Here is a 25173-nt window from a genome sequence, read left to right on the forward strand (position 1 = left end):
GGCTTAGAGAGAATAATTTGCCAAAGGTTATACAAATATTAAGGGACAAAACTGGGAATTTAGATCTCAATTCATCTTGTTTGAAAGCCTGTGCTTTTAATGCCCCGTGAGAGATCTCAAAACTAGGTTGTATGAAGAATGATGGTAGGATCTTGGGAGAAGAGAAAAATTAGAGGGGAATTATGACCTGGGTTTGAATTTCAGTTCTGCCACTTGCTAGGTTGAGAAAGTTACTTAACTTCTCTGAGCCATAGTTTGCTCTTAGTCCTGTGGAGCCTTTCTTTGCAAGGCTTTTGTGAGAATTGAGTCAGGTAATATAAGTAAAGTACAAAACACAGTGCCTTGCTCATAGTTGTTACTGTGTAATTAGAATTTATTATGCTAGCCATCTTTGAAGGTCTGTCATGTGGAAAGGGGATCAGTTGCATCAGACGTTAAGACTAGGGTGGATGGAAAGAAGTTATAGGAAGGTAGATATGGGTCTAATGAAACTAAGAGCTTTCTAGCCCCAGAATGCAGTGGACTGCCTTGTAACATGAGTTCCCTGTCAGTGAACTAGTTCCCTGTCAGGGAGGGACTACGTGAGTGGTCATTTATCAAGGATACCGTAGAGAAGATTCCAGATTTGTTTGGGCATTTGGATGATATGAAATCTGGTCTTATCCCTTAAAGATTCTGTGAATCTGTGTACGTTTTAGTGACTTCTTTTGGATGAATTCTAGAGAAACTATCATTGTGACTGCCTACAATAAGAAAGTTTTCATAAGGAGTCCAAAGCCCTTAATGAATGATAGGTATGATAGGAAGCCTGCCTGCGTTTTCACTCTGAATATAAAAGTAAAAAGGTAAAAGGTGTTTAGCTTTTAGCTTACAAGTGGCAGTTGTATACCTGGAGAATTATTTAAAAAGTTTGTAATGAAAGAAATTAACCTCTAGCGGGAAATTAATTAGTCAGAGAAAGCTCTATAATTAAACCATCCAGTGACAATCACATGTTCATGGAGCAAATGTAACTGAAGACCTGTTTCTTCATGGCCATTTTGGGTCTTTGTGTGCCATGTGTTATTAGGAATGGAATAGACATAGCACTTGAGACAGCGGTGCTACTTGGCTGGATCCTGTGGATTTCCTTAACATATTGTTCTCACTCTCAAGGTGGCTGAGTTTGTGGATGAGCGGCCAGAAGAGGTAAAGCAGATGGAAGCCTTTCGTTCCAGTGCCAAATGGAAGCTTCTGGGAGGTGAGCTCCAGCAATAGATAAATCTGAATTTCCCATTTATAGGGGAAGCCTTTTTTTCTTTTTCTTTTCTTTTTCTTTTTTTTATTTAATGAAGTATAGGTTAAAGATTGTGTTAGTTCTAGGTGTACAGCAAAGTGATTCAATTATATATATACACACATATATATATATTTTCAGATTATTTTCCATTATAGGTTATTACAAGATATTGAATATAGTTCCCTGTGCTATGCAGTAAGTCCTTGTTGCTTATCTATTTTATGTATAGTGTTTGTATCTGTTAATCCCATACTCCTAAGTTATCCTTCCCCACCTTCCCCTCTGTTTCTATTTTGTATGTAGATTCATTTGTATTATTTTTTAGATTCCACATATAAATTATATCATACAATATTTGTCTTTTCCTGTCTGACTTAGTATGAGATTCTCTAGGTCCATCCATCTTGCTGCAAATGGCAATATTTCATTCTTTTTTATTGCTGAGTAATATTCAAGTGTGTGTGTGTGTATCCATCCCATAACTTCTTAAACCAATTGTCTCTTGATGGGCACTTGTGTTGTATCCATGTCTTAGCTATAGAAGTAGTGCTGCTGTGAACATTGAGGTGTCTGTATCTTCTTGAATTAATGTTCTTATTTTTTCCAGATATATACTCAGGAGTGGCATTGCTGGATCATGTGGTAGTTCTATTTTTAGTTTTTTAAGTCACCTCCATACTGTTTTCCACAGTGGCTGCACCAGTTTACATTCCCACCAACAGTATAGGAGAGTTCCCTTTTCTTGGCATCCTCGCCAGCATTTGTTATTGGTAGACTTTTTGATAATAGCCATTCTGACAGGTGTGAGGTGATACATAATTGTGGTTTTGATTTGTGTTTCTCTAATAATTAGTGACGTTGAGCATCTTTTCATGTGCCTTTTAGCCATGTGTATGTCTTCTTTGGAAAAATGTCTATTCAGCTCTTTTGCCCATTTTTTGATTGGGTTTTTTTTTTGATATTGAGTTGCATGAGCTGTTTGTATATTGTTGATATTAACTCCTTGTTGACTGCATCATTTGTAAATATTTCCTCCCCTTTCATAGGTTGTCTTTTTGTTTTGTCGATGGTTTCCTTTGTTATGCAAGAGCTTTCTTTAAATTTATTTGGTTGCACAGGGTCTTAGTTGTAGCACGTGGGCTTCTTAGTTGTGGCATGTGAACTCTTAGTTTCGCTGTGCATTTGGGATCTAGTTCCCTGACCAGGGATCGAACCCGGGCTGCCTGCATTGGGAGCATGGAGTCTTATCCACTGCACCACCAGGGAATTCCCTGTGCAAAAGCTTTTAAGTGTAATTAGGTCCCATTTGCTTATTTTTGCATTTATTTCTTTTGTCTAAGGAGACTGAGCCAGGAAAATATTGCTATGATTTATATCAAAGAATGTTCTGCCTATGTTCTCTTCTAGGAGTTTTGTGGTTTTAGGCCTTACATTTAGGTTTTTAAACCATTTGAGTTTATCTTTGTATATGGTGTGAGGAAATGTTCTGATTTCATTGTTTTCCATGTGATTGTCCAGTTTTCCCAGCACCACTGGGAGACTGTCTTTTCTCTGTTATATATTCTTACCTCCTTTATCATAGATTAATGGACTGTTGGTGCATGGGTTTATTTCTGGCTCTCTATTCTGTTCCATTGATCTATGTGTCTGTTTTTGTGCCAGTACCATGCTGTTTTGATTATTGTAGCTTTATAGCATAGTCTGGGAGGTTATACCTCCAGCTTGATTTTTCTTTCCTCAGGATTGCTTTTGCAGTTCTGGGCCTTTTGTGGTTCCATATAAGTTTTAGGATTATTTGTTCTAGTTCTATGAAAAATGTCATGGGTATTTTGATAGGATTGCATTAAATCTGTAGATTGCTTTGGGTAGTATGATAATTGTAACAATATTAATTCTTCCAGTCTAATAGCACAGAATATCTTTCTATATCTTTGAATCATCTTCAGTTTCCTTTGTCAGTGTTTTATAGTTTTCAGCATATAGGTCTTCACCTCCTGGGTTAAGTTTATTCTTTTTTTTTTTTTTTTTTTTTTTTTTTGGGGTACACCAAGTTCAATCAAGTTTATTCTTAAGTAATTTTTTTTAATGCGATTTTAAACAGCATTTTTTTTTTAATCTTCTCTTTATGCTATTTCATTGTTAGTGTAAAGAAATGCAGCAGATTTCTGTGTGTTAATCTTATATCCTGCTACCTTGCTGAATTCATTTATTAGTTCTGATAGTTTTTGTGGGGAGACATTAGAGTTGTCTGTGTAGAGTATCATGTCATTTGCAAATAGTGATGGTTTTACCTCTTTCTTTACAATTTGGATATGTTTTATTTCTTTTTCTTGTCTGATTGCTGTGGCTGGGACTCTTAATACTATGTTGAATAGAAGTAGTGAGAATGGTCATCCTTGTCTTATTCCTGAATTTAGTGGGAAAGCTTTTAGCTTTTCACTGTTGAGTATTATGTTGACTGTGGGTTTGTTATAAATGGCTTTTATTATGTTGAGATATGTCCCCTCTCTTCTTGCTTTGGTAAGAGTTTTTATCGTGAATGGATGTTGAATTTTGTCAAGTGTGTTTTCTGTGTCTGTTGAAATGATCATGTGTTTTTGTCTTTCCTTTTGTTAACGTAGTGTATCACATTGATTGATTTGATTTGTGTATGTTGAACCATCCTTTGTGACCTTGGATTGCATCCAGCTTGATCATGCTTGATCATGGTGTATGGTCCTTTTTATGTATTGTTGCATTTGAGGGACACCTTTTTTCCTATCCTGCACTTTTCTTTGTAGAGGATTGGATAGTTTATTTTAGTGTGTCATTGATCCTGAAAAATATAGTGAAAAAGAATTCAGAACTTATTCAGAGGTAGTAAGATATGGGAACTGAGAGACCAAGCATTCCACTTTTTCTTATATTTTGGTATTAGGGTTACTGAGGTCAGGAAGTGACTCATTTGGGTGTCTTTCAGCACCTGCTTCTCTCTGGCCCAGAATAGGAGAGCACTTAGTATATATCTGGAGGAGTTTACGAGAATCTGAGGAACCAAGTTTGGAGACTAAAACAACCTCTGTCCTCTCCCAGGATGAAGTGACACATCTGTGGGTCAAGGATCAATGTTTTCTGTCCTCTTTATTTGTATGAATAAATCTTTCTTTGTTCTTCCCTTAATTATTGATGTTTTTCAGCACATTATCCTCCACTTGCCCACTCTACACCCTCTCCCTAGGCTAATAATTTAATTCTATTTAAAACACTTTCTGAGTTCTTTTTTTTTTTAATTGGGGTATAGTTGTTTTACAGTATTGTGTTAGTTTCTACCTACAGTGAAGTGGAGTTTCCAGTGCTATATAGCAGATTCTCATTAGTTATCTATTTTATACATATTAATGTGTATATATGTCAATCTCAATCTCCCAATTCATCCCACCCTCCTTGATGTCCATACATTTGTTCTCTATGTCTGTGTCTCTATTTCTGCCTTGCAAACAGGTTCATCTGTACCATTTTTCTAGATTGCACATATATGTGTTAATATATGATATTTGTTTTTCTATTTCTGGTTTACTTCACTCTGTATGACAGTCTCTAGGTCCATCCACATCTCTGCAAGTGACCCAATTTCATTCCTTTTTATGGCTGGGTAATATTCCATTGTATATGTGTACCACATCTTCTTTATCAGTTCGTCTGTCGATGGGCATATTTAGGTTGCTTCCGTAACCTGGCTATAGTGCTGCAGTGAACATTGGGGTGCATGTGTCTTTTTGAGTTATGGTGTTCTCTGGGTATATGCTCAGTAGTGGGATTGCTGAGTCATATGGTAATTGTTTTTAGTTTATTTTTTGAGTTCTTGAGAGTTGGATAAAGGGTATTTGTTATGTGTGAGCAGAAATGGGACCTAGTCTTATTTGCCCTAGTACTGCCTCTGTGCAGCACAAGGAGGTGCCCTTAATATATATTTCTAAAATTGCTAACAGGTATTTGATTCTTACAGCCTACTGCTCTTCGATAAGTCATCACTTGGGGCTTAGCAGTCATTTCCCCTTTTCCAAAAACTTGGTAGGTAGGTCTACTTACTAAGGGACATAGATTAAGAAATACTTGGTCCCAGTGAGTTACAGCCCTGGTCCCAGCAGTCTTTTGGGCTCTGTGTGGCCAGTGGAAGAGTGCTGATTTTTACCCTTTCTGTTGATTGTCACATAAACAAGTATCTTGCTTCTTGATACTTAACTGCAGTTAACCCTTGATGCTTGTTTCCTTTTCACACATGGAGGGTAGAAGAATTAACTCCTAAACAGGATTTATTCTTTCTGTCTTATACTTTGCGCCTTTAGGTTAACTGGTCTACAATTCTGATTAGAAAAAAATGCATAACAAAAGTGACAATTGGCTACTGGTTAGTGATCAATTTTTTAGTATATTATTATTATGTTTCATGAATGAAAACTTTATCATCAGTATTATTTTATCAGAATCCTGTTCACTCATATCTGTTATTTTCTGCCTTATCCTGTGATTGTGTTTCTAGTCTTTTTCATAATCCTTTTTTCAGAGAGACTCTTCTGATCTCCATATCTATAGGTCTAGGAAGTGATACGCATACACACACACACACACACACACACACACACACACACACACACACACACACACACACACACACACACACACACACACACACACAACATGCATAGTTGTTTTCCATTTGCCTCACTCTCCCTGGCCCCCCATTTGTTCCTGGAAGTATCCTTACTGATCTCTGACCCTTACTTTTTATAAATATCATGGCATTTATCAACCTTGTGAATTAGATTTACCATCAGATACCCCACAGATATCAATACTTTTCTCTGAGGCGTGGATTCCAGTGAGAGGATCCTGTTCTCCAAAGTAGAGCAGTTGACTTGGTTTCATTCATCCATTTAACAAGTATTCATTGAGTCCTATCCAACTTTTATTGTGTTTGCATTTTATTTGTTTAGGGAGCTCAGTGATAAGAAGTAGAGGGAGAAAAGAAACTGGATTTTGAAACTGTCCTGATTTGCTGTAAACATTTCATTCTGTTATGCCTTCAAATATTGAAAGTCTCAGATGCTTTCCTTTTTAAATATTGCATATGGACTCTAGAGTCAGACAGATCAGGATTTGGATGTTCACCACTTACTAGCAGTATGATTTTGGCAAATACGTAATCATTCTGAGTATCAACTTCTTGATCTGTAAGATGGGGAAACTGTTTATCCCTTAGGCTTGTTGTGAGAATTAAATGAGATAATCTATGTAAAACATGGGCATTCGGTAGGTGATCAATAAATGTTGATCCTTTTTTCTTTCTGGTGCTCTTCCTCTAATAAAGAGCACAGTGACATGGATTAAGTAGTTAACAGCATTTCATTTTGGTGTGGCAAAGATTTAATCAGTTTGCCTTTTTTAAAAATTATTTATTTATTTATTTATTTATTTATTTATTTATTTATTTATTTATTTATTTATTTTAAGTGGTTGTGCCAGGTCTTAGCTGTGGCAGGTGCACTCCTTAGTTGCTGCAGGTGGGCTCTTAGTTGTGACACGCGGGCTTCTTAGTTGTGACATGTGAACTCTTAGTTGCCGCATGCATGCAGGATCTAGTTCCCTGACCAGGGATTGAACCCAGGCCTCCTGCATTGGGAGTGTGGAGTCTTAACCACTGTGCCACCAGGGAAGTCCCTCAATTTGCCTTTTGAAAGAAGAGTGGGTACAAACTATGAATTATCTAGACTAAATATCAGCAGGAGCTTCTGATGGGGAACTCTGTAAAAAACTAAGGTTTTGGGAAGAGCATTGGATTGGGGGTTAGAAGGCCAGGGTTCTAGCCTGTCTCTTCATCGTAGTAGCCGTGACCCCAGGTAAGAAATCACTTAGCTCCTTGGAGTCTCTGTTTTCATGTCTGTGAAGCAAGGATACCTGCCCTGCTTACCTAACAAGATATAACATGAAAAATATATTTAAAATGCTTTGCTCATTTATGACTTGTTATGCAAATATGAGAAATTATTCTTAGGATATACATGAGTGCTGGTCTACTACCCCTAAGTAAAAGTTTTGCATACCTTTTGGGCTTTCTGAGTAGTTTTGGGATGTATCCTGCTCGGGCATCTTTTGAAACTTTGGTTACGGGGATGAACAGAACATATGTGGAAATATGACTCCTTGCTGTTTGTGTTTAGGCCACAATGAAGATCTACCCTCACACAGACATTCCCGTCATGATACCCCGGATTCATCTCCTCCTAGGAGGGTCTGTCAGGAGAGCCCGGATTCATCTCCTCCTAGGAGGGCCCGTCATGACAGCCTGGATTCGTCTCCTCCTAGGAGGGCCCGTCATGACAGCCCGGATTCGTCTCCTCCTAGGAGGGCCCATCCTGACAGCCCAGATTCGTCTCCTCCTAGGAGGGCCCATCCTGACAGCCCAGATTCGTCTCCTCCTAGGAGGGCCCGTCATGCCAGCCCGGATTCGTCTCCTCCTAGGAGGGTCCGTCATGCCAGCCCGGATTCGTCTCCTCCTAGGAGGGTCCATCATGCCAGCCCGGATTCGTCTCCTCCTAGGAGGGTCCGTCATGACAGCCCGGATTCGTCTCCACCTAGGAGGGTCCGTCATGACACACCAGATCCATCTCCACCTAGGAGTTCCTCAGATATGTCTCCTCCCAGAAAAGCCCGTAACGGCTCCCCTGACACAGCTCAACCTAGGAAGACCCTTGACTCGGTGGACACCTCACAGCTTAGGAGGGCCCATCATAGTTCCCCTGACTTGGCTTCTGATGTCCCTCATTCACTGCCCAGAGCCAAAAGCAGTAAAGCCCCAGAAAGCTCCAGCAAAACTTCTCCACATCGGAAGGGGCCAGGAGCTTCTCATCCATCACTCCCAAAGAACAGCATGTATGGGTATGAGTCGGACCTCTCTCCTCCACGGAAAAAGCAAGCAAAATCCCATTTTGGAATCAAGCAACATGATTCTAAAGGTGAGCATTTTAATGTCTATGAGAGGGACTTTTTCCTGAGGCACCTTCTTTTGGACATTGTAGTTACTTTATTAGGTATTTGTGGTCTTTAGAAATGAGAATGGAGCTTTGGAGAAGTTTTAAAAACTGGAAGGAAATGGTGAGAGGTTGGGCTGAGGAGAGTTAAAAATTTACAGTAGCAGGGAGGACGTTTTTGTATATCCTTTTCTTTGTTCTCTGCACCTCATATAAAAATACCATATACATGTTTGTTGCATGCATAGAATGTATGGAAATGTAGAAAAAGGTCATACAAAATTTTGTCATTCAGAGGCAGTCTCTGCTAGTGTTGTAACCAGTGTTCTTTTAGTTTTTTTTTCTATTCATTTTTGATGTAGTTGAGACTTGTCTAGGCAGTAAATGCATATCGCATGTGTAATCTTGCCTGTTTTTTTTCACTTAGCATTATCTTCCCCATGTCATAAAACATCTCTTTGTTAATATAATTTTTGTTGGTGTTTACTTAACCATTTCTCTAATATTGCATATTTTAGGTTATTTCTAAACCTTTTCTTCTATAATTCTATAGTGAACATCCTTATACATAAACTGTTGCCCTGTTCTGAATTATTTCCTTATCTACTCCTAGATAGTGTTCCTGGGAATTGAAGAAATTGACTTATTGGGTCAGAGGGTTCTGTGCTTTTAGGAATGTTGATATGTATTGCAGATTGCTTTTGGGGGAGGTGATTTGTGATGCTTATGTCTACAGTTCACACCTGTGTGGTGAAATTTGTTTACTCCATCTTTTGTCCCTAGGTACTGTTTTAATTTTTAAATTCAAATACATTGTTATCCTTTAGTCTGAAGACATGGGAGTGTATTCTAGGTGGTTTTAACTTTTACCTCACCACTGAGACCTGAGTGCAGTTTGTTTTTTGCCCACTCTATGTGTGGGTAAATATGGCACAGATGAACATGTTGAGACTTCATGTGCTCGTCACAGTTACTAGTAACTCGGGAATAGAACCCCACATCCTGCCTATTGGTTTTAAAAGTTGTCTCTCACTTTGCTTTTCTGCCATGTCATTCATACTTGTATTTAGGTTAGTGATAGTTTCTCGCAAGAGAACTAAATGGATATTGAACATTAGCCTGACAAATTCTTTTTTTAGATTCTGTCAGGGGGATTAAAGACTTTACTCTTTAATTTCCAGGCTCTTCCCCCAGCCATATGAAATGTCATACAAGCTCTTCACCCAGGAGACATCAGAGTCACACATTGGACTCTTCTTCCTACCCAAGTGACAGTAGGCAAGCCTCTGATTCAGATCTTTCTCCTCCACGGCATAAACAAAGTTCAGGGCCCCGGGATTCTGATTCAGATCTGTCACCTCCACGGAATAGACCTAGGCACCGGAACTCTGATTCTGACCTCTCTCCACCAAGGAGGAAACAGAGGGCCAATTCTTCTGATTCCGATCTGTCTCCACCTCGAAGGAGTCAGCCTCTGGGAAAGAAGGTAGGAATTTTCAGCAGCTGTATCTTCTCTTAGAGTAACTCCAGTCTTCTAGCTCTGTACAAGTCCCAGAGATCCAAGCCAAGGCAGGAAGAGGTAGCTCTTAGTAACATCGTAAATCTAGCTCACGGGACCTCTAGAGCTCTCTTCTTCTCTCTGAAGGCAGGACTGATGAACCCAGTCCAGGTGAACTTGCAAATAGCAGATCTCCTAAATAGCTTCTGTCTTATATCCTCTCTGTTTCACAAATCTCATTTTAATAGGTCCACAAAAACTCCCTATTTTCTTATGAATAAACTGAGAACATAGTTTATAGAGTGGAGTTAGGAACACAAACCTTGTATCAAACAGATCAAATATTGGAATGGTACTTCTTATATGTACTGTTAGATTTGAGCAGGATACATAATATCTCTAAGCCTCAGCTTCTTCATCTTCAAAATGTGAATGATAGTAGTATGTACTTCATAAGGTTCTTGTGGGAATTAAATGAGTTAGTGTAAGTAAAGCTCTTAGCACAGTGCTTGGGACAAAGTAAGCATTTAGTGTAAGCAATTTACTATTATAAATTGGACTATAGGTCTCCAGAGCTTAAAGAGAGGCACTTAAAATATAAAATGACTTTTAGAAATCATATCGCCTGGGAAGTGTTTTGTATTACTTTTAATCTATGATGAAGCCTGAATTAGCAAAAAAAAGTCCACATGAACCCTGAGTAATTGTGTTGTAAAGAACACCAATACTAGTAAAGAAATGTTATTCCAGTGAGTTGGTTGAGTGAGAGAATGATAGAGCCTGTGGTGTGCATGTTTCTTCCAACACAGATTTTTCAGGTAAGTCTCTCTGTAGCCCATGTGGTCCTGGTAGGATTAGACCTGCCTCTCCCTAACCCAGGAAGTGGAGTTCTTCTCTTTTGGAGAACAGAGTGAGGTCTGTGTTTCAGCTGGACTCCTTGACATTTTTATGTATTTGCTTAGTCCATGGACAATTTAATAGTAATCAAATTGAATTTAGCACATTGCTTAAGGATATTGGGATATAATTGTATACATTGATTGTGGGTTGGTTTGTTATCTTGATACAGAGTGGAGTTTGGTAAAACGTTTTGATTTGGTTATATCTCGTCATTATCCTGAAATATAGCCACAGTTTCAGGATCTTAGGTTTTCTTGACTTTGTGATTTAAATGGAATATTTTATCAGTGTTGATCTCTACCAAAGGGCTTAGAGCTTGATAGAAGTTTCTGATTAGGTGACCTGAGAGTGCAGTTTATATGCTGGAAAGTAAGAAATACAGATGCTTAGCCTTCCCTTGAGTATATTGTTGGTTTGCGTTTCTGTTTACTCTTAAACTTGATAGTACTGTTAATTTTCCATGAAATTCAGTGTTATTTCTTCTTTTCTATTTTGTGAATCCTGTGGTTGATAATAAGAATATAAAGCTAGAGTTTTTGATTTGGTTATTGCTGATTATCAGATAAAAATACACCTAACTGTATGCCCATGGGACCTGTTGCTGCACTGTCTTATGAATGTTGGATGCTCCCTTTTCTATTGCATAGGCTGCGTACATGTATTCTGGGGCTAAAACTGGGTTGGTGTTAACTGACATACAGCGAGAGCAGCAGGAGCTCAAGAGACGAGACCAAGAGACCGTGGCATTTGAAGGTAAAAATGTGAGCGTGCAGAGACCAGTTGAGGCTTATGTTGCTTTTATGTTTTTTTTTAATGTAGCTTATTATACCAGATATTTAAAATTTTAATTTCTATCAAATTTCATCTCTGGTTTTGTGCATTATTTTAACTTCTCAATGGGTCCAAGTTGTTCTTTTCCTTCTTGAAAAATGTTAATTTTCAGGATCATCACCAATATGCACTTGGATGTTGGTAGGGACTACTGGTATTCTGGCTGTGCAAGTTCTTATCCAGCATCAGAACCCCAAGTGGTTGATTTCAGCTGTTAGAATATTATTTCTGATTTTGATACCTGGTGTTTATCTTTAAAAGTATCATTTTCCTTTCCAGCTGAATTCCAACATGCTGAAACTGTATTTCGAGATAAGTCTGGTCGTAAGAGGAATCTGAAACTGGAACGTTTAGAGCAGAGGAGAAAAGCAGAGAAGGACTCAGAGAGAGATGAGCTGTATGCTCGGTGGGGAAAAGGGTAAGAGAACCACTGAAAGGGAAAACAAGACTGCAGTGACTGGAAGAAGTCATTTCTCTGTTCTTCTGACCAATTAGTTCATTGTTCTGCCTTCAGAGCTGTTTTCAGGAACGGGAAATTCAGTGTGCTGTCTCCTTCCTAAGAGACTGACATATTCCACACTTCCAGTTGGTATTCTAGGAATTTTACATTTTTCAGTATTTGGCATAGGCTGTTGGAAAGGGGAGGTTCTCCAGGTGTAGCAGTGCATCTCAGTGTAAGAGTTAAACAAGATAGCAGACACTTCTGGTTCTTTTTGTCTAGGCTTGCGCAGAGCCGGCAGCAGCAACAAAACGTGGAGGATGCAATGAAGGAAATGCAAAAGCCTCTGGCCCGCTATATTGATGATGAAGATTTAGATCGGATGCTGAGAGAACAAGAAAGAGAAGGGGACCCCATGGCCAACTTTATCAAGAGGAATAAGGCCAAGGAGAACAAGAATAAGAAAGGTGAGCCTTCTGGGAATCTTCAGAGATGAAGGTCACTTACGTTAAGAGAGAAAATCAATAGGGTAATGTTACATAGCTGTGTGCAAAGAAGGCTTTCCCATACAGTTTCAGATTTCTTGTATTGGGGAATTTAGATTTATCTCAATAGAGATTTCTGCATAAAAATTTTTTTCCACTGCCATCATCTCTGATTTGAATTACTTAGGTAACTAACTTTTCTCTCTCTCCTGTCATTAGTGAGACCTCGCTACAATGGCCCAGCACCTCCTCCCAACAGATTCAATATCTGGCCTGGCTATCGCTGGGATGGAGTAGACAGGTAAACTTGAATATTTCCTACAGTTTTTTTTTCTTGCATCTAACCGTAACCTTCCCTGACTGTTCTTCACTTTGCCTCATTCTCTGCTCTAATCACAAGGTTGATAATATGCAGCTTGCTTTCTTGTATTTCTCAAATCTCATTTCCCATGCTTAGAATCTTCCTCTTCTTCCTTTTTTCCTTTTCAAAGCTTTTTGAAGCTCTGGGCAAATAATTCAGGTGATCCAGCTAGGATACCCTTTGTTTTTGACATTGGTCACTTCTAATGATATTTTCTAAGGTTTGGAGGGGATGAATGATAGGTGCTAGTCTGAAGCCTTCTATATGTTGTATCTTTAAAATGTAGCCCTTGAACCTTTTCTTCACTGCTTAGGAGTGAGTTACTTGTAATGTTGCACTGACCTCTACCACCTTGTCTGTTCACCTATGCATATCTGTACCCACACACTAACTTCCTCTCTGCTATCATGGATGAACTATATGTGCTCCTATCCAAAGTCAGTCCCTCTATTTCATGTAAGATTCCATCTGTTGCCTGCTAAAGGACATTGTTCTATCATCTTGCACAGTGACTCTCAAACTTTGTCATCTCAAGACCCCTTTACACTCTTTTTTTTTTTAATTAATTTTATTTATTTATTATTTTTGGGGGGGTACACCAAGTTCAATCATCTGTTTTTATACACATATCCCTGTATTCCCTCCCTCCCTTGACTCCCCCCCCACCCTCCCTCGAGTCCCCCCCACCCTCCCCGTCCCAGTCCTCTAAGGCATCTTCCATCCTCGAGTTGAACTCCCTTTGTTATACAACAACTTCCCACTGGCTATCTACTTTACAGTTGGTAGTATATATATGTCTGTGCTACTCTCTCGCTTCATCTCAGCTTCCCCTTCACCCCCCGCCCCCTCCCAAACCTCGAGTTCTCCAGTCCATTCTCTGCACCTGCGTCCTTGTTCTTGTCACTGAGTTCATCAGTACCATTTTTAGATTCCATATATGTGAGTTAGCATACAATATTTGTCTTTCTCTTTCTGACTTACTTCACTCTGTATGACAGACTGTAGGTCTATCCACCTCATTACATATAGCTCCATCTCATCCCTTTTTTTTTGCAGTTTTTTTTTTTAATTATTTTTTTGGGGAGACACCAAGTTCAATCATCTGTTTTTACATCTCATCCCTTTTTATAGCTGAGTAATATTCCATTGTATATATATGCCACATCTTCTTTATCCATTCGTTTGTTGATGGGCATTTAGGTTGCTTCCATGTCCTGGCTATTGTAAATAGTGCTGCAATAAACATTATGGTACAAGTTTCTTTTGGGATTATGGTTTTCTTTGGGTATATGCCCAGTAGTGGGATTACTGGATCATATGGTAGTTCTATTTGTAGTATTTTAAGGAACCTCCAAATTGTTTTCCATAGTGGCTGTATCAACTTACATTCCCCCCAACAGTGCAGGAGAGTTCCCTTTTCTCCACACCCTCTCCAACATTTGTTGTTTCCAGATTTTGTGATGATGGCCATTCTGATTGGTGTGAGGTGATACCTCCTTGTGGCTTTGACTTGCATTTCTCTGATGATTAGTGATGTTGAGCATCTTTTCATGTGTTTGTTGGCCATCTGTATGTCTTCTTTGGAAGACCCCTTTACACTCTTAAAAATTATTGAGGACTCCAAACAGTTTTGTTTATGTGGGTTATAGCTGTTACTATTTACCATATTAGAAATTTAACTAAAAAATTTAAAAAGTATTTATTAATTCTTTAAAAAAAGCCATTACGTTAACAGTTACCCTATTTTTAAAGAAAAATAGCTATATTTTCCAAACCAAAAAAAAGTGAGACTAGCTTTGATTTACATTCTTGCAAATCTCATTAATGGCTGTGCTAATAGAAGACATCAGGAATTTTTTTTTGTATTTTATTTTATTTTAATTTTTTAACTTTTTATTTTATATTGGATTATAGTTGATTAACAATATTGTGTTAGTTTCAGGTGTACAACAAAATGATTCAGTTACAAATATACGTGTATCTATTCTTTTTCAAATTCTTTTCCCAATTAGATTGTTACAGAATATTGAGTAGAATTCCCTTTGCTATATAGTAGGCCCTTGTTGGTTATCCATTTTAAATATAGTAGTGTGTACAAGAAGACATCAGGATTTAGTCTCTTGCAATATGCTTAGTTGAAATACAGGAAGATAATTCAACTTTATACATAGGTAGTCAGAAAAGGAAGGTGTATTAGTTTTTTTTTTAATACTACACAAAAACTCAATAAGTGATAGTTTCTGAAGGGTTATTTGTAATATGGAATCAGAAACCATATCAAAAATCTTTTCATACTGTTAGATTAAAATACATTGGTCTTTTTCCTACTTTGAATGAATCTTTTACTCATGCATGGTTTTATAACATCATGTACTATTCATTGGTTTGCTGAGTTTTTCAGACCTTCCAAATGTTGACATATTTCATATATACAGTATCAGATAATGATATATATATATTAATATTAACTTTGATCTCATCACAAAAATCTTTAAATAACTAGAAGCTAAAGGAGTTCATGGTAGTGGGTACAAGTTTTTCAAAATTCTAATTTACGCTTGAAAGCTCCACTTTTATCATTGGCAACAAATGTTATCAGCCACTTTCCTTGAAGTAAAGGTCACTTTGTACAATGGTTTTTTTTGTAGGTTCCATCAGATTTTGAACCTAGAGGGTCATGTCCTCTGTGAATATAAACAGTGTTACTTCTTCCTTCTAATCCAGATGCCTTTTATTTTTCTTGCCTTATTGCACTAGCTACAAACTTCCAGTGCAAATGTTGAGTAGAAGTAGTAAGAGCAGACATCTTTTACCTTGTTGCTAACCTTAGGAGGAAAACATTCAGCCTTTTCACCATGAAATATCTTGTAAACTGTAGGTTTTTTTTGTAAATTTCCTTTATTGAGTTGAGAAATTTTTTTTCTATTCCTAGTTTGCTAAGGAATGTCTTTTTTCAGGAATGTATGTTGGATTTTGTTCAAAATACTTTCTGATTTTCCTTTTGGTTCATTCTTTGATCCATGATTTACTTAGGAGTATATTTTAGAATTCCAAACATTTAGACTTTTCTAGATATCTTATTGTTATTGATTTCCAGTTTAATTCCATTGAGGTCAGAGAATATACTCTGTAATATTTTGATCTTTTGAAATTTATTAAGCATGTTTTATGGCCCAGTGTATGGTTTACCTTGGTGAATAGCCCATTTGCACTTGAAGATAATGTGTATTTTGCAGTTGCTTGGGATAGTGTTTTGGAAAAGTTTTTGGATTTTTTTTTTAAGTAAACTTTTTGTTTTGGAATAGTTTTAGATTTATAGAAAATTTGCAGAGATAGTATAAAGAATTCTTATAAACTACTTATCCAGTTTTGTTACCATTTGTTATGTTACTGTGGTACATTAATCAAATCTAAGAAACCAACATTAGTATGTTATTATTAACGTACCAGATTTTATTTGGATTTCACCAGTTTTCTGTTAATGTTCTTTTTCTGTTCAAGGATACAATTCAGGACAACATTGTATTTAGTTGTCATGTCTCCTCAGTCTTTTCTGATCTGTGCCAGTTTCTCAGTCTTTCATTGCTCCTTGTAGCCTTAACAATTTTGGGGGGTTGTGGTCAGATATTTTTGTAAAATGTTCATCAAATTGAGTTTTTTTGATGTTTTTCTGATGATTAGCCTGAGGTTATGAGTTTTTGGAAAGAATTCCACAGTGGTGGGATGTCCTTCTCATCACATTGTTTTAGGGGTTGCATGATATCCACATGACATCACTAGTAATGTTAATCTGGATCACTTGGTTAAGGTGGTGAGTGTTTGCTGGGTTTCTCTGCTTTAAAATTACTGTTTTTCTTCTTTCATAGTATCTTCTCTGGAAGTGAGTCAATGAGTTCAGCTTACACTCAAAAGGGAGACCTATGGAAGGATATCTACATATATTATTCAGACTTTTTCTGTAAGGAAGATCTGTTTCATCTCCCCATTTATTTGCTCTGTCATTTATATCAGTATGGACTCATGTATATTTTATACTTTGTGTTGTAATTGAGTAGTATGTTATTTATTTTGTTGCTTAAATTGTTCCTTGGCCATTGGGAGTTATTTCAGGTGTCCCTTTCATATGCCCCATCCTTTTATTTTTTGAGCATTCTTTTACTTTCTGTTACTATAAGGTGCTTCAGGCTCATCTTATATTTTCTGTGCCTCAGCCCTAAAATAGCCATTGCTCTAAGAAGCCCTGGCTGCTTTTAATGGACAAACCCAGATCTGACTTCTAGAGTGCTTGTTGTTACTGGGGTGTCATTGCTTCTAGACCCTCTCAACAGACAGAGTGAGGTAATGCATGTATAGTAGTCTGTGTACACATACATATCTGTAATTGTTTCTGTGTCTATCCATCTGCAAGTATGTTACGTATATTTATATCTGTAAATAGGAGTTCATGCTGATATAACTGACTCTAACTAAGTACTAGCTTTCCTTTCTGCTTGCCTATACTGGCCTCCCCAGCACTGAGAAACTGGCCACCCACCATCCACCATCCACTTTGCTCATCCCAGGACACATGTGAAACAGTTTCAAAATTGAGAAACTCAGAAATGAGAAACTAATTTACCATCCACCTATAGCATTTATGTGCAGCTCATTTTGTTATTATCCGTATAGTTTCTAATCTAAATACCGTTTTCCAACATAAAGTCAGCCCCACCCCTTCCCCCCACCCCCACCCCCTACATCCTGAGTAAGTTTTTTCTTTTATAGTTTAATTATGTTAGTGTTTACTCTTTATGGTGTATAGTTTTGTGGGATTTGACAAATGAATAGAGTCATTCATTCGCCACCCTAGTACTGTATGGAATAGTTTCATCATTCTAAAATTTCCTGTATGTCTCCTTTTAGTCATTTATACCTCCTCTACCGACTGCTTGTAATTCACCGCTGTTGTTTTCTATACCTATAGTTTTGTCTTTTCTAGAATGTTACATGAATGGAATCATACAATATGTAACCTTTTGAGTCTGACTTTTTGCACTTAGCAAAATGCATTTAAGATTCATCCATGTTCTTGCATGAATCAGTACTTTATTCCTTGAGTAGTATTGCACTGTATGGGTGTACCACAGTCTATTTATTCCCCAGTTGAAGGACATCTTGGTTGTTCCCATTTTTTAGCAGTTGTGAATAAAGCTGCAGTGAACGTTTGTGTATGGGTTTTTATGTGGATAAATTTTTCAGTTTACTTGGGTAAACACCCAATGAATGCTATATTGTATTGCTGAGATTATGTTTAATTTTATAAGAAGCTGCCAGTTGTCTTCCAGTGAGGCAGTATCATTTTACATTACCACAGAGAGCGAGGGTTTCTGTTGCTCCATACCCTTGCTAGCATTTGGTATTGTCCATGTTTTGGATTTTAGGTGTGTGAATTTAGTATTGAATTTTAATTGCTCTGTTTTCTTTTTAGTTATACGTCTCTGCAGTTTTTTTTCAGTGTTTGTTATAAGGATCACAATATGCATCTTTGATTTACCACAGCCTACTGAGAGTTATAATTGTTCTATTTCACATAAAATATAAGAACCTGGCAACCCTATACTTCTACTCAACCTCTGTTTTTAGTGCTATTGTTTTCATACATATTACATAAAAAATGGTAAAGATCCCACAATACAGTGTTAAAATTTTTACTTTGCAGTTACAAATTTTTTGAAGAAACTAAGAAAACAAATGAAAAAAAAAAGTTGCTAGTACTTACTCATATAGTTACAGTTTCTGGTGTTCTTCCTTCTTTCCTAAAGAAATTAGGAAATTTTAACATTCCTTCAGTGCAGGTCTGTTGGCAACAAATTCAGTTTTTGTTGATGCGAAAGTTTTATTTCACCTTTATTTTTTAAAAGCTTTAATTTGAACTAATCTTAGGCTCACAGAACTTGAAAAAATAGTACAGTGTATTAGTGTACCCTTTACCCAACTTCCCCCAGTGATAATATGTTATATAACCATAGTATATTATCAAAGCCAGGAGTTGGCATTGACAGAGTTCTATTAATTAAATTAGAGAACGTTTTCTCACTTTCATTTCTGAAGGATTGTTTCACTGGCATAATGTTGGAGGAGGTTATGGAGAGGATGTGACCATTGGTTGACCTATGAGCTGGACCCAGGCAATTGGAGGCCCTTACCTCCCCCCTGTCCTTAGAATGTATGTCCTGCCTACTCTTGCCATACTGACAGCCATTTCAAAGACATAGCTCTGGAGAGTAGGGTGTTGCTGAGACCATCTGGACTGAATATGTGACTGAATCCTTATGTATAAGGCTGCTACATAAACTTTTAAGGTTCTGGCAGGCGGGTACGGAAATTTGCTTGTCTTGCAGTCGCCTAAGACAAACCTTGTTATGTAAGTTCCCTTGCATATTAAACCTGCCACCTGCCAATCTGGAGTGATCTTCCTCTTTATTTGATCTTTCCTTGTCCTCCATGTGTGGGGGCCAATTTCATATTTCACCTAGGGAACTCCTGAGGTTTCAAACCAATACATAGAACTCTGACTTGACAGTACCAGACTTCTGTGACAGTTTTGTCAGCCCTTTAAAGATCTTTCATCATGTTCTGGCCTCCCTTGTTTCCAATTAGAAGGCAACCCTCAGTCTTCCTTTGTTTCATTGTCCCACCCCCTAATCCCAACACATATACATTGTAATATATTGTTTTTCTCTGGCAGCTTTCGAGGTTTTCTTCTGGCATTTGGTTTTCAGCAGTTTGAGGGTGATGTACCTAGGTGTGGTTTTCTTTGTATTTATCCTTTTTTGAGTTTGTTGAGCTTTTTGGATTTATGAACTCATGTTTTTCACATTTGGGAAATATTCAGCTATTATTTGTTCAGTTTTTTATTTTTAACCACTTTTCCTTCTCCAGTTATACTGTTTACACTACTTGATATTATCCCACAGATCTCTGAAGTCCTGTTCATTGTTCTATCATGACTTTTCTCTCTGTTCTTAAGGTGGAATAATTTCTGTTGATCTGATTTCAAGTTCATTGACTCTTCTGCCATCTCTAGCCTGTTAGGCTCATACACTGAATTTTTTGTGTCAGCTAGTTTATTATATTTTTCAACTCTAGAATTTCCGTTTGACATATTTCTTTGTTGAGATTTTCTATGTAGTTACTCATTCATTATGAGTCATTTTTTTTTCCTCTTGAGAATATTTATTATTGGTGCTTTGAAGTCCTGTCTGCTAGTTGTGACATTTGGGTTATCTCAGGATTGGTTTCTATTCATAGTTTTTTCTTGAGTTGTTCACATTTTACTATTTCATAACATGTTTGGTCATTTTAAATGTTATACTGGACATTATGAATGATACATTGTGGAGGCTTTGAATTCTCTTATATTCCTTTGAAGTGTGTTGATTTTTATTCCAGCAGACAGTTAACTTGGCTGTATTTGAACTCCAAACTCTAACTCCTTTGCAGTGGGCAGCAGCTAAAATTTCTGCTCAGTTCTTTCAGTTTCTAGCTGGTGCTTTTTCACTGGGCCCAATGCGGTTTCCCCTGCACTAGCACAGTTTAGTGGTTAGCCAAAGATTTGGGTGTAATTTATATGTAGATTTTGGGGTTTGTCCCTTTTGAAGCTCCCTCCCTTTCATTATTTCGTCTCTGATTTTCCAGCTTCTCTGCCCACTTTGCATTGACACCTCAAGCCAGTAAGCCTGTGGATTTCTGCCTCCATGAGCTGTGTAGTTTGGGAAGTGCCCTCTGGCAAAAAGCCTCATAAATCTCTTCTCACTCATAGACTCCCACTCAAGTTCTGCCTGGTCACTCTCTCATGCCTTCAAATGCTTTCAGATACTTGTATCTTTGTATTTTGTCAAGACTTTATAATTGTTCTTTGAAAACAATTTTATGAGTTAGGTTAGCTTGCTTAGTTTGCTCAAGTTCTCTGCCATGACTGGAATCTCCTGCTCTGCTTTATATGGGCATAAGGCATTATCTTTTGTCCTTTAAACTGCCATCTAAATCCACAGCTCTAGTTCCTGATGTTGGCAGTATCCTCAGGGTGGCCGTAGTTTCAGGCTTGTTTCCTGCTTTGGTTTGCAGCGCACTGTATATCAGCTCTTTGGTAGCAGGAGGGTTTTTCAAGAATACTAATTTGCTGTATAGCCAGAAGCAGATCTTTTTATAGCCACAACCATAAAGATATTCCTTGCTACACTGAGATCATTCTTTTTTTTCTTTTTTCTATTTTTTCATATTTCTGGACCCCAAACTTAGAACTTTCCCTGACCTGGTTTTTAACTGGTAGAATTTGTCTCCATCTCTCCCAGTAGTTTTCCTACACTTTTCATTATTATTTTCTCCTAAATTTTTCCTTTTAGTTCCCTTTCTCATTCTTGCTTTCTTTCTGATTATTAATTCTTTCATTGCATTTTCTACTTTTGTCTGTCTGGCAAGTGAATATTTGTAGAACAGATCTATAGTATGTTACAGTTAGAAAAACCCATAAGGTCAGTTACTCTAACTTACATTATTTAAAAGAGAAACTGAGGCCCCAATAAATTTAACAACTTACTTAGAGTCTTTCAGCTCACCTGATAAAGCTGGAATTAGACCCCTGGGCATTCGATTCTTTAGTCTAAACCTCTTTCCACTGTGTGTTCTCTTGCAGTTTGTTTTTTTGATTCTGTTTAGGGTTTGGTTTGTTACTCATAGGACCTTCTTCTGTATGATCATATTAGTGCTGATTCTCTTAAGTGCTTATTCCCCAAGGCAGGAAGCAGTGGTTTCCTTGTGCTCTAGAGCGCCATGCGTGCTTCTCAGGTTGGAGATGGTGCCATTCATAATAAGCTTCCCTTCTTCCTGAGCCTTTCATTCCTCACCCAGCGCATCCCTTAGGGAAGGCCTTAGAACAGCAGGAAGCCCCTCATCCCAGTCAGTTCAGTAACAGCATACGTGTTATAACTTTAAGCAGCTATGTACTAGGTGCCAGGGGTCACAATTAGTGAGAGATGGTCCTTGAGCACAGCAACTCGCTTTCTATCTAGAGGAGAAGACAGACAAGTAAATAATATCAGTGCTACTTGCTAAGTATTACTGTAGAGGATTTTCAAAGTGCCTTGGGATCACAAAGGAAGAGTAGTTAGATTCAGCCTTGGGAGACTGTGGTCAGGAAATGCATGCTTCCTAGAGGAGGTGATACATGAGCTAAGTCTGAAGGGACATCAGTTGTTAACCAGGATAAGAAGGAAAGGAAGGATATTTAAGGAAGAGGATCCTGTATTGCAAGGTCAGTAGGGTATGGAACATCATAGTGTTTGGCAGGGTGGGGGCTCTCATAAGCAGTTTGCTGTTGGGTAGCATTAAGTGTAAAATGGAGTTGTATGAGATGGACTGGAAAGGTAAGCCGAGGGCTGGCCACTGAAGGACTTGGAAGCCTTTCTGAGGAGCATGGTGTTCACCTCAGAGGCAGAGGGGAGCCACTGATGGATTAACAGCAGCTCTGCATTTTAGATGGGTGAAGCATTGTAGCAGTCATATGGAGCATTTGAAGGGCACAGATTTGGAAGTAGAGAGACAGCATACAAGGTTGTTGCAGTAGATTAGGCTAAAGGTGCTGGACGTCTGAACCATGACAGCCGTAGTAAGATGGAGAGAGGAGCAAGTGAAAAACTGGTTAAGTGATAAGACGGCAGGACCTGGTGACTGATTTGGTGAGAGGGAGAAATCACTGGATTTGTTAATAAGGAAGGTCAGTAATGACTTGGAAGAGCACTAACTCCATAGCATAGTGAAACAAAAGCCAGGGTCTAATGTGATAGGGAGTGAATGAAGAATAAGAAAGTAGGCAGTGAATAAAGGCTCTTTCAAGAAGTGTATATAAGAAGACAACGTACGTGGTATTAGAAGGGAACTGAGGGCCACTCTTGAAATTTGCCCCTGTGTTGGCTTCCATGACACCCTACTTCTGGTTATTTTCTCTTATTATTTGTTCTCGGTCACCTTTATGAATATCTCTTCCTCTGTGCCCCCTGGCTTAAATGTTTCTTAGGGCTCCATCTGTAACCTTTAGCTGTTCTCACTCCATGTGCTCTCTCTGGCTGAATCTTGTCTGGGACACCTTCACTTACCAGTGATATGTACATAATTTCCAAGTCTGTATTTGCAGCTCCGTCTGGAGTATCTGGCTGTGCATTGAATTTCTCTATTGATGTGTACTTGAGGTATCTTAAATGCAGACATATTCAAAACTGAACTCATCAACTTTCCCTACTCTAAACATGCTCCTGCTTTTGTGTTCTGTCCTAGTTAGTGGCAGCCTCATTCATCTAGTCATTAAAATTATTAACCCATGAGTCAAACTTACCTCCTACTCTTTTGCTCTTATATAACTAATCAGTCACTAAGTTCTACTATGTTTTCTCTCTTTTTGTCCCTCTTCTTTATCATTACTTTCATCATCTGTTGCCTGGACCATTGCAGTAACTTTCCTGCCTCCAGTCTCCTCTAGAGTGATCTCTTTGAAATGCAGTTTATACTCCCACTTTAAGTTTATCCTTCACAGGGAACTCTACTCAATACTCTGTGATGGCCTATATGGGAAAAGAATCTGAAAAAAAAGAAAAAAGAGTGCATATATGTATATGTATAACTGATTCACTTTGCTGTATACTTGAAACTAACACATTATAACTCAACTATATGCCAATAAAAATTTTAAAAAATAAATTTATCTTTACTATGTGAAATCTAAGCTTTTTTCTATGGCCTACAGAGCTCATTATGATTTGGCCTCTGTCTACCTTTCTAACTTTGTCTTGTGCTGCTCTCTTTTCATTCTTTAGGCTCCAGCCATGCCCGTTCACCTTTGGTTTCCTGAATGGACTGTACTATTTTATATTTTTGTGCCTTTGCTTTTGTTGCTCATGCTATGCTCTGGGCTGAAATGCCCTTCTGGCCCTCTGGTTAACTCTGTTTATTCAGACTTAGTGTAGGGGGCCCACTCCACGAAGCCTTTCCTGACCATTCTTGTCCATCCCCTTCCCAAGCTAAGATCCCCATTCTGCTTCCATGGTACTCAATGCATATTTCTACCATAATCTATGCTTTTGGTTTTAATTATTTGTTTAAATGTCAGTCTCCTCCACCAGTCTGTGAGTTTATCAGGACAGGCGCTGTGTTACACTCATTTTCATGACACACTGTCTAGTATATAATAAGAATTCACTAAATGTTTGTGTAATGAATGGATAAGTATAATATGTAGACATCGTTGAGAGTGAGTCAGGCCTTTAGAGAGTGGTAAGTGTTCGAAACAGTTGTCAAAGAGTGGGAGAAGGATCTGAACAAGGACTAATGAGAGGGTGGATTATGTATTTTGTCTTTCTGATTCTGTTGCATATATCTTAAATACTTTCACATGATTGCCTTACTTTCCTTTTTGCTCATTAGATTGTGAACTCTTCTCTTTTTTCAAAAATAAATGTTCAGTTCAAGATTCTGGCTGATGACTGTCTCTTGATTGCAGATCCAATGGATTTGAACAGAAGCGCTTTGCCAGGCTTGCCAGCAAGAAGGCGGTGGAGGAACTTGCCTACAAGTGGAGTGTTGAGGATATGTAACTTTTCTGAGGCTGTGGGGGTGGCTGTGGGTTGTCGTGGTGGGCATAAGGCAGCCAGACATCCAGCTGTAACAGTCGTCTATGCTAATAATCAGGGCCAACACCGACCAGCCACTTGTTGAATGCCAGTTTTGACTACAGAAGAATACTTGAGACGTAATGTTTGGACTGAAGGACCTGTACTTCTCAGGTGTGCTGACACTGCCTGTTGCTGGCTTTCAGAGGAAGCACTGATTTCTCTGTGTCCCAGGGTTTGTTCTTGGTTAGGGTTTTTCTTTTTTAATAAATATATTTATTTTTTTAAAATAATTTTCTTAATTGGATATTCTCTTTGGGGGAAGAATACAAGCTAATATTGAACCCTCAGGGATCTTGGAGGGTGATAGTTGATTTTTTCATTCATCTGGGAAGCAGGATGAGTAAAACTTTCCCAGTGGTAGATCCTTCCTTTAGAAAATAAGAATTGTTGCTAAACTTGGCTTAGAAATAGACATGGCTGTTTGGAGACATGGTGTCTGATAAAGGTAGTGTCACAAATTAGTGGGGAAGAGATGGAAAGTGGTGCTCAGAATATTGGCTTATTATATGGACAAAAATAAAGTTGGACCCCTACCTTAAGCCACATAAAGCAAAGACAAATCCCAAAGTGATTTTAGCTAAATGAAAGATAAAATGCTGAAGCCAATAAGAAAAAATGGAGACTGTCTTTGTGACCTTTGGGTGAGGATAAATTTGTTAAATTAGATCTCC

General features: G+C 38.1%; 1 protein-coding gene across 2 annotated transcripts in view; it reads left to right on the forward strand.

Annotated features, from left to right (window-relative positions):
• Positions 1–24726, forward strand: part of BUD13 (BUD13 homolog) — a 30329-nt gene extending 5603 nt beyond the window's left edge. For both annotated transcript variants that reach the window (XM_057750972.1, XM_057750973.1), the window contains exons 3-10: positions 1156–1240; positions 7477–8271; positions 9468–9772; positions 11332–11437; positions 11795–11933; positions 12237–12421; positions 12659–12740; positions 24331–24726. In XM_057750972.1, the coding sequence (XP_057606955.1) occupies positions 1156–1240; positions 7477–8271; positions 9468–9772; positions 11332–11437; positions 11795–11933; positions 12237–12421; positions 12659–12740; positions 24331–24424 (1791 nt within the window). In that variant the 3' untranslated portion in view covers positions 24425–24726. The remainder of the gene's footprint in view (positions 1–1155; positions 1241–7476; positions 8272–9467; positions 9773–11331; positions 11438–11794; positions 11934–12236; positions 12422–12658; positions 12741–24330) is intronic.
• Positions 24727–25173: the final 447 nt, after the last annotated feature.

Source organism: Hippopotamus amphibius, chromosome 9 (assembly GCF_030028045.1).
Source record: "Hippopotamus amphibius kiboko isolate mHipAmp2 chromosome 9, mHipAmp2.hap2, whole genome shotgun sequence".
Classification (NCBI taxonomy): domain Eukaryota; kingdom Metazoa; phylum Chordata; class Mammalia; order Artiodactyla; family Hippopotamidae; genus Hippopotamus; species Hippopotamus amphibius.